Here is a 10,000-nt window from a genome sequence, read left to right as displayed (position 1 = left end):
CCAGGAATGGCAGCCCCTCTGATCAGCATGGCTGTTGTGGCCAGAACAATTGCCCAGCTGTGGAACAAGCCACTAGTCGCTGTCAATCACTGCGTTGGGCATATCGAGATGGGCAGGCTAGTCACGGGGGCTGAGAATCCCACAGTGTTGTATGTGAGTGGAGGTAATACACAGATTATTGCGTACCTGGGTCAGAGGTACAGGATATTTGGCGAAACGATTGACATGGCAGTCGGCAACTGCCTGGATAGGTTTGCGAGGATTTTGAAGTTGTCCAACGCCCCAAGCCCAGGCTACAATATTGAACAGATGGCCAAGAAAGGGAAAAAGTACCTTCCACTACCTTACTGCGTGAAAGGCATGGATGTCTCCTTATCTGGCATTCTCTCCTACTTAGAGGAAAGAGTGGATAAACTTCTCAAAACGGGTCAGTACACCAAGGCGGACCTCTGCTTCTCGTTGCAAGAGACAGTGTTTGCAATGCTGGTGGAGACCACGGAGCGGGCCATGGCACACTGCGGCTCACAGGAGGTCCTCATCTGCGGGGGTGTTGGCTGTAACGAGCGTCTGCAGCAGATGATGGAGAAGATGTGTGAGGAGCGAGGGGCCAAACTCTTTGCAACAAATGAAAGCTTCTGCATCGACAACGGAGCCATGATCGCCCAGGCTGGGTACTGCATGTTCAAGTCTGGTATTACTGCCACGTTAGATGACACTTGGGTTACTCAGAGATTTAGAACGGACGATGTACCTGTTGCTTGGAGAGACTGAATCAGGATGGATTCTTTTCTAATTATATTTAATAATTCAAATGCCTTTGTGATAACATTTGGAATAGAATAAGAAGGTTTTTTTGGGGTGGCGAGGGAGGGAGGGAGATAGGGAAGTTTTCAGTGAATTATTTTGAACACTTGTAAAACAATTAAAAGTGATATTGAAAAAATGTGTTTTATTTATAAATCTCCAGCAACTTACAGTTTCCATATATTCTTTATAAGATGTGAATAAAAAAAAAATCTCAAATATTGATACTCTTTATGAACTATCAAATGAAATACAAGAGAAAGGAAACCTCACCAATAGATGTTAAAGACCTTTGAAACCCACTCAAAGGTTCATAAAGGTTTGAATTAAGATGCCTGTGGTGTTCATAGTGAAGTGAAGGGTAAAATCACTGATGCTAAGCTAAAAAGCATTAAGCCAGAAGATGGAAGTAGAAACAGAAAAATAAATGAAGGGAAGATTATAAGAGATGTTGACATACAGAATTACTATTTCTAATGAATTAATTTTCATTAAATGAACTGTTACTTTTATGATACATTTTCATCATCAGCTTTGTCATGATTAGTTCAATTATATGCTAGCTGTTTGTTATAGGGATTTTTAACTTGATCTGCTATTAGAGAGTTTGGCATCAATAAAGTACATTTACCCAGATTTTGATGTTGGGAATAGCAGGATATTATTACACTAGTTTTCTGTTATCTTTTTAAATCAATGAAAAATCAACTGTGTTGCTGATGTGTTTTATTTTTAAAGGTATATATATTTATCATTACTTTTAGCTGGTGAGACCAGAAGCTGAATAACTCATATTATTATATTAACTCTTCCAGGATGTGCAGGCTGGAGGTGGGCATCTTAAATTCTGTGTTTTCTATTTTTGGCTTTATATTTCCATTTGGGTTTGCTTCTTAGCAAATAACAATGAAAGAACAACAATAAAAATCAATGGTATATCTAGGTGTCTATCACAGGGGGGGGAGGGTCTAGCTGTGAGCAAGTCCTCACTGCTTAGCGATTGGGGCTTTGGATTTAGTTTATATAAATTGGATTTAGTTTGCATAAACTAATTTGTCAGGTGGGAAGGGGACATGTGCCAATGATACAATACCAGCCACTAACAATATACTTGTTTACCAGATACCTTGTAATTTCATATAGCAGTCATCTCTTGTATTTAACAGGAGAGACATAAATTTCTTAATCTTTAGCATTTATCAAAACCTACTATTAGTAATATAATCAGGGATTAGGATGATCTGATTCTTGATATAGAAATAGTTGCCTTGATATGTTATACTGACATCATTGTTGTCATGATATTAAACAAGGGATAAATAGTTTGAAGGTTAATCATCTTACAAGGTTTGGACGTTTTTCACTCACCTTCGAGACATAACAATAATCTTAGAAATCAGAAGCCTGGACAGTATAAACCAATATGGCCATATGACTCCCAGCCTTTTCTCTGACAAGGAAGGATTCCTTTTGTTTAGTCAAGCTTTTCTGATGACCTTGGGTATTTCAATTTAATAAACTAATTTTATCAACTAACAACAAACGTTTTACCAGTTTTGTTGAAAAATTGAAAGACATATAACTAGGTATTCATCTACATAAACAGTAAAATTATAAAGAAAAGTAAGAAAACATTTTATGCTGGAGTTTCTTGAAATCCAGAACTTAGAACGAACCCTCAGCTTAGATCCCCAGGGGCCTGAGAACCACTAGCTTGGATCCACTGGTATAGAATAAATAGGGTGACTGGTCCTCAGTGACAAGTGAACACAAGGAGTAACTTTACTGTAAAGCTGTTTTTGCTGATTATTCCCAATACAGAACTGCTGTAGCTCATTGTTTATTGGTTGTAGCTATTCTTACTTCTTTTTTTCTGGCCCTTTCTCTGTATTAAGTTTTAAACAGGTATTATTTTAAGTGATGTAAGAGCAAGGTCACTGTCATAGTACTTCTTTGCTATCACCATATGCTTTACATTAATTTTGATTAAATATTATTAGTTCCATAAATCTGCACATTAGTTTACTTGAAGTTAAAATATTATGTAATATTCATACTAAAGGTTCTCTATTTTGTTTGAGATGTTCTTCATAACAAAGCAACTTTATTTTTTATGTATAAAGTAAGTAAGGTTAATCAGTCTGTGATTATCTTTACACTACTGAAACCCATGACTTTAAAATGAACCGATAAACCAACCTAATGATTTTATACTTTTTCAGAATTAAATCCATATCGATTTAAACATTTTCCAATATTTCTCGCTTGAAAACTGTACTGAATACTTAATAAGTATTTCAGTGCAGTCTCAGTGTAAAAAAAAAAAGGCCAAAAGGATAATAACGGTCACCATTAGGGATGCCCGTTACCTGAGATTATGGGTGACAAATGTTATTTTGCTGATTGCTTGTTTTTTAATGCTTACTATAGTTTTTTTCAAATCTCTCATGTATGCATGTATTATTTGATTTATGGTACGCAGGTCAAAAGACAGCAAAAGTTGTTTTATTAGCTTTTTTTAAATTTCTTTATTTTTACTATTCCTTTTTTTCTGCACACATGAAGCTCTGTACTTTTCAATTCTTTAAGGATTGAATGTAAACCAACAGAAGGAGTGTTGTTTTGTAATATAATAGATATCACTCATGGTTTACACTAAAAGAGAGGAAACAGGTGTAATTGTCTAAAGAAATAAGGTTATGAATCTTGAAGCAAGTTTTTTGAATGAGAAATGAGAGCCTAGTAGAACACTTAGTAGAACACTGATTTTTTATCAATATGTACAGTTATCACCTACTGAAAAATATGACAAGTTAGAAATGGGAAACCGACTGAAAAATTGTACTGGATGATGTTGTACTGTGTTTGTTTATAAACTGCTGCATGAGGACGCATAGAGCAGTAAACTGGTAGGCCAGAAACAATGGTGGACAGATTTGAAATTACATCACACAGAAACAAGATGTGTTGTCAACAAAGTAAAAAGGCACTGATCGCTATTCTGACGTAACGAAAAACGTATTGAGATCGAAATCTCTCACACAACTATAACAAAATTTCAATACCACATCATGAATCTGGATGACAATTTGTAAAGCAGGCTTTGTAGTGAAAATGTCTTGTTTGGGGGTTAAAAGAGGACTAGAAAATATGAGGGTTTTATTGAAAATTGAAGTGGGAAATGCCGTTTACTTAAACTGACATACTCCTCGACAGTTATTTGGTCAACATAAAGATATAAAACTGTTAAACAGGTTTAATAGCATTGCAGATCATCTGATACAAAGTGTTTGAGCTACAGTTTTCTTGCTCAAGCAAAACCAAAGTAGATGCAACACTATGAGGAGAGAAGTACACAAAATAAAATGACAGACAATCAACTTTACCAAATTTAGCTACAATGAGGTAATAACGTTGAAAAGAATAAAATGATAATCACTCATGTCTCTCTGACATAATAATCTCCTCAATTAATATATATCAAAAGATACAATGCTTTTAAAGTATGCCTTTTCTGCCTACATGATGAGCCCTTACTCTGAGCTTATGGTATATCTATAATAACATCAGTAAACCACATGATTAGATCAATACATATGCTATCTCAAAGAGATCAATGCATAACAAGGAGAAAATAACCTCTACTCTCTCAGGTCTACACTTAATTAACGAGTGTGATAAAATAAGGAATAAATAAAGAATCCTTGCATTCTAGCAAAAAGAATTTCCATAAAATATTCTGGTTATAGAATTGGAGTAATATTTATTTATTTTTCTCTCTCTCTCCGAGTCTTTTCACTGTATGCAATTCACATTCTCTATAAACACCTCTTTGGAGCTCTCATCTCTTTTCTACTTCTCCTCGCACCACTCGTTCTCCTTGCGCACCTGTTCCTCTTCGGAGGGCGTGAAGTCATTCTTAATATTGAAGGTCTTGCGGATCTCATCGGGCGTCTTCCCCTTGATCATGTTGGCAACTGTCTTGCACGTTACGTCTAACAGTCCCTTGATGTCGAGGTAATTTGCAGCCAAGATCAGCTCGAACAGCGTACCTTGGTCAACCTGGCAAGAGAAAGGGAGAGTTAGAGGGAGGAGGACTCTTATCTATCTATCCCCTTATTTCTTATCTCACATGACTTCTGGGCTTTTACTGTTAATTCTTCAAATACGAACAGAGCGAAAGGTATGGGTACGTGGAAAGAAAGAGGCTGTGTGTAAGTAAAGGGGCAGAGAACGAATGGGAAACAAACAAGGGGAGTACCTTCAGGAAATCTGCGTCCCAGGAAGAGATGTCGTCTGTTCGCTTTTCCTTGTTGTCGTCATCGTCGGGGAGGGGAGGGTCGTCCTTGTGGTATGTGCACCACTGAATCACCTTCTTTAGGATGGCAGCATTTACATTGGGCAGTGGCACGACTTCCTCTTCATCCTCATCCATTCCTGAGGAAAAATAAATAAGTAATGAAATCAAAGCACAATTATGTGAATAAAATGATGACCCATTCAGAAATCCAGGCCATAATAATTCATTTTTTTTATTACTCCTTTGCTTTTGTAGGAAAAATCTACCTGTGTGCATATCAACTAAAAATAATTCAACCAAGTTTTAAAAGAAGGTAAACAGTTATCTGTGTTCTAAATTCAATGCATCAAACCTTCTGAGTATTGTGATAATCACTGAATCACTAGTCACTGAATCAATGGGCTTTTTTCTGTTGCCTGTTGCAGTGCACTAGACACTGGTACAGCTCTTGATCTCCTGCACTAGACATCTTACAATGTTAACCCTTTCCCAACGGGGCACTCGCTATGCGAAGACCCCTATGCCGGGCGATTGCAATATTGCATTGAAATCGTCACACTGGCATGACGCCCCGGCATCGGGAGTTTGGCTGTGTCACACGAGTGTGACGCACCGTCGTCATAGGGTTAAGTGTCTACTTGCATATAAACTGCATAACTTCAATTGCCAAGTAGTTTATTGACACACGTTCTACAAACCTGGCAACACCAGATTGCAACACGTGCAAGCCATGATATTAGTGGTTATGTGCCCAGTTGGTATGTATGTTTCACCATACATACATATTGTATACAGTTCCATTTGTATATATAAATTTGATAATTAGATATATCTCATGGGTTCTTTAATCTCATATACCCACATGCGACTGATTAACCCTCTCTGGACGGGTGGTACAGTACTGTACCGCTCATTCATAAGCCCAGTGGCCGGGCAGCACAGTATTGTGCCAGCCATTTAATTGATTTAGGCCTTAGCGTTCGAAAGCCCCGGCATTGTGACATTCAAGGCTAGAATGCCCCCGTCGTGAGTGGGTTAAGTACAAAGGCAGGTCCATTCCCCTAGAATGGAACCAGAGCTTCAATTCCGGGGCAGGTCCATTCCCCAGAATGGAACCAAAGTTTCAATTCCAGGGCAGCTCAGTACACCAGCAGAATAGGACAGATACAGACCACTATAGAGGCAAGGTTTGTTATGACATTGGAGTGAGAAAGAGGATCCATACTATGTTCTCTGAGTGTGGAGTGTCTCTTTGTCAGTATACCTGCTGTGAGCACTCAAATTTGTTGTTTTGCTTCATCTTCCACTTGGAGAATTCTTTGGGGGGCAAACTGTCTCTGCATCTCAGACTCCAGTGATCTCATCTGTAGTGTAGCTAATTTTGTAAGACAAGCACCAAGCAATGTAATTGGGGCATTGAAAGCTTTTCTCATGCTATACGTACCAATGCAGAGTGGCTAAAAATGTTTTTTATCAAAACTGATGAATAATTCCCCATAAAAAAGTATCATATTCTAATAAAATACCCATATATCACATCAAATTTTATGTGGCCACACACTCACTAAGGGGATGAATGATGGCAGAATATTCATCACAGTAGAGGCCGGATGGGGGCGAGGGGATTATTAACCCGATACCGCTGGCTGCTGGCCACAGACGGTGATTGTGCAAAGTGCATAGCGCTGGGTGCCGGCATGTATAATTGATTTAGGCCTATGCGTTCGAGAGCCCCGGCATTGCAGCCATGCACAGCCGGAACTGCGCCAGCGTGAATGGGTTAATAATTTTTCCTTACCTATATCAAATTGCAGGCAAAACAGTTAATACCTCGCCCTCTCCCTCCATCCCTCTAAAAGGAAGGGGGGGAGGGGATTACTTTTTGGTCATCTGAGTCATATTACTGCATATCTCATAAATTTAGTCATTGCTGATGTATTTAACAGTTTGTTATATTGAAATTAACCCGTTCCCGACGGGGCCAATCCGGCTTAAATAGACCAAAATTCCGGGACTCTTGAACGCATAAGCCTAATGCGTCGGGATTCTCGGCCGCACTGGCCGCGAGCCAGCGCTGCGCGCTGGCTCCTCCCACGCCCCGGGCTGGACAAAGTAACGCGTCCCCGTCATGTAGCCCAAAAACCACTAGACGTGTTATCTTGTCATCCGTCGTTAACGGGTTAATGAGGTTACTGCTGGCAAGCCCGAATGTGGCTTGGAACAACTTGATGAAAAGGTGATGGGCTTGTCATACGACACTGGCCTAGGTTAAACACAATACCTGAGAGATGGCCAGGTACCTACAAGTGTTGCAAACACCCAGAGTTATTGGGTTGACTCCAACATTTGAATAATAAGCAACACTGTCCTACAACATCGGTCATGTTGAAATGCATTTCAACTACTGGAATAAAACTACAGTGAGAGAACTCTTATCCTAGAATGAAAAGAATGCAATCAGCTGAAAATAGCAACAAAACACTTTTGTATAAGATACTTGATATTACTGAAGTGCAAATAGCAATACATCCCAATTTCTAGTAGGTATTATTATCCATCTCTCTGATACTGGCAGGGAAGAGCATTTTCTATAATTTGCTACCATAAACCCCTTCATGGGCAGACTAAAGTTATCCCAGCAACACTCACAAATGTAAATATTTTTCTTGTAGATCTATGTTTTAAGAAATGATTTTCTGCCTTCTAAAAAAAAGTCTGTAATGATAAAGAAAGACAAGTATATCTATCACGTGTGGATTAAGTGTTGGCTACTGGATGCGAATATTATATTGTGTGACCCGTATGCATGGAGTTAAAGGAAAAGTAAATCTCAATAAGGTAAATTAATCAATAAAATAAAACAATAAATAATAATAATAATAAAAAAAGTAAACAAGTCTCCAAAAGACTCACCTAAATCTTCCAACATGGTCTTGATGGTGACACTCTGTTTAGCGATTTCGACGTCCACCTCAAAGGTGTCGCCATCACTGCTCTGGAGCTTAATACTGGGCATCTGTAAGGAAGAGATTTTTGCCATTAGACAGTACAAATTGGAATGATATTCAAGATAAAAATAAAAACAAATACTCAAGGAGGAATAGAAATTAAGGGACTTTGCTAAACACACGAGTTAACATGAGAGAAGGAAAAAGGGAGGGAAGGGGAGAGGGAAAGAGGGAGAAAGAGAGGAAGAGGGAGGGAAAAAGAGAGGTAGAGGAAGAAGTAGATGGGGAGGGAGGGAGGGAAGGAGGGAGAGAGGGAGAGGGAGAGGGAGGGAGGGAGAGGGAGAGGGAGAGGGAGAGGGAGGGAGAGAGAAAGGGAGAGGAGGAGGGAGAGAGAGAAAGGGAGAGGGGGAGGGGGAGGAAGTGAGAGTGAGAGTGAGAGTGAGAGTGAGAGTGAGAGTGAGAGTGATAGAGAGAGATAGATAGATTGAGATAGAGATAGATAGATAGAGAGAAAGAGATGAACGATGAGATGAACAATTTAAATTGAGTAAAACAATCAAGAATAATAGGAGGCCTATAATTGTCTCATCAACTCTTCTGGACTTGAAGCACCTTTGGCAAAGTCCCTCACTTACCTTGCAATCCACTGTGCACCTCAGGCATTGGAGAGATGCCAGTAATACAATCCTAACCATGAATGGGGGTCTGGGGCAAAAAGCAGAGACCATAGCCCAGATACTTCACTTAAGATTTGAAAATAGTAAAGCAAATCTTACTGGCTGTCATATGGATACTTATCAAATGTAAGAATTGATATAAATCTAGACAAAAATGGAATTTTGATTGTATCCCAGACAGAGAGAAAAATGGCTTAAAAGTTCAGTTTTGGGATACAAGGGAATGCATTAGACTTGACAGAATCTTTTCTTTGCAGAAGGACATGTTGTTTATGGAATGTGGATTACACAAAACTAAATACTAGGGTAAAATACAATGGGCATTGCAAAGAGTTTGTAATTCAATGAAAATTATGATTTTCTTACATAAATCTTTTCATCTGTTACCCCCAAAATTCAATGATCATATTAAGAATGAAAAAAATCCAGATATACTATGAAAATATCAGACAAAATAATTTGTGAAAAAAAAAAGATGGCAACCAAGGGCATGGTCCATACTTCACTGATCTAATATAATCTTGTACTGACTGTATACGCTCAACACAAGCTCTTCCCTTGCACAACTAAGAAGACCACATATCTTGCCAAAAAAAATTATTGTTTCTGCGGTAACAGGACAGAGCTTAGTAACATCACAATTATACTGGCCAATCAACACCAGTTTACAGTCAGTGATGACTGCTTCAAATATAACATGCATGATTTTACAAAACAATTTATTTTGATTTAATCTAAAAGCACAAGCTACAGGAGTTCACTGCCCCTTATCCACATACCTTGAACATAATTTACAAGATCATAGTCCATAGAATACTTGTATAAAAAAAAAAAAAAAAGAGGGGAAGAAATTTTAGTTTGTCAAATCCATAAAAATAACAAAACTAGGAAAAAAATAAATAAATAAAATAAATAAAACAATAACTAACTTAATGTTCTTGCCTCATCTTAGCTTCTCCATAATCAACATCAAAATACATTATTAAAAAATATACCTAAACCTTTTCTAACTTGGTGTACAAAAAGATCTACTTACTTATTCAACTATCTACTCACTCACTCAACCATAATCACAATCCTCGCAACTCTCAAGGACAGGATATCCTTCCTGTGTACCCTCTTACCATTCCTTTCTTGGAACTACCATCAATATTCGTCAAATTCTCCGTTGCTAACCTAACACAGTACAAAAAATTGAAAGAACGAATATCACGAGAGATGTCGTCGAGTTTACCGTTCTTATATGTCTTATGGATATTGAATGTTAGCTT

The 10,000-nt window shown here is 38.2% G+C and overlaps 2 protein-coding genes across 6 annotated transcripts in view; one reads left to right on the top strand and one right to left on the bottom strand.

The window, feature by feature from the left end:
* Tcs3 (Probable tRNA N6-adenosine threonylcarbamoyltransferase Tcs3) overlaps nucleotides 1-938 on the top strand; it is a 6,595-nt gene extending 5,657 nt beyond the window's left edge. The window contains exon 3 of one of the 3 annotated variants that reach the window (XM_043014580.2): nucleotides 1-938. This exon is cut by the window's left edge and continues 87 nt beyond it. In XM_043014580.2, the coding sequence (XP_042870514.2) occupies nucleotides 1-771 (771 nt within the window). In that variant the 3' untranslated portion in view covers nucleotides 772-938. The other 2 variants (XM_043014581.2, XM_043014584.2) reach the window with 2 other exon arrangements.
* Nucleotides 939-3,946: 3,008 nt separating this feature from the next.
* SkpA (S-phase kinase associated protein 1 SKP1-related A) overlaps nucleotides 3,947-10,000 on the bottom strand; it is a 7,759-nt gene continuing 1,705 nt past the window's right edge. For all 3 annotated transcript variants that reach the window (XM_086550243.1, XM_043027055.2, XM_043027054.2), the window contains exons 2-4: nucleotides 8,018-8,120; nucleotides 5,066-5,241; nucleotides 3,947-4,866 (exon numbers count right to left, since the gene is read on the bottom strand). In XM_086550243.1, coding sequence (XP_086406369.1) covers nucleotides 4,657-4,866; nucleotides 5,066-5,241; nucleotides 8,018-8,120 — 489 coding nt within the window. In that variant the 3' untranslated portion in view covers nucleotides 3,947-4,656. The remainder of the gene's footprint in view (nucleotides 4,867-5,065; nucleotides 5,242-8,017; nucleotides 8,121-10,000) is intronic.

The sequence above is a fragment of the Penaeus japonicus genome, unplaced genomic scaffold, assembly GCF_977035675.1.
Source record: "Penaeus japonicus unplaced genomic scaffold, GWHDUDI00000001_assembly GWHDUDI00000023, whole genome shotgun sequence".
NCBI classification, from domain to species: domain Eukaryota; kingdom Metazoa; phylum Arthropoda; class Malacostraca; order Decapoda; family Penaeidae; genus Penaeus; species Penaeus japonicus.
The sequence above is the reverse complement of the archived record's forward strand: the minus strand, read 5'-3'. Positions and strand labels throughout refer to the sequence as shown.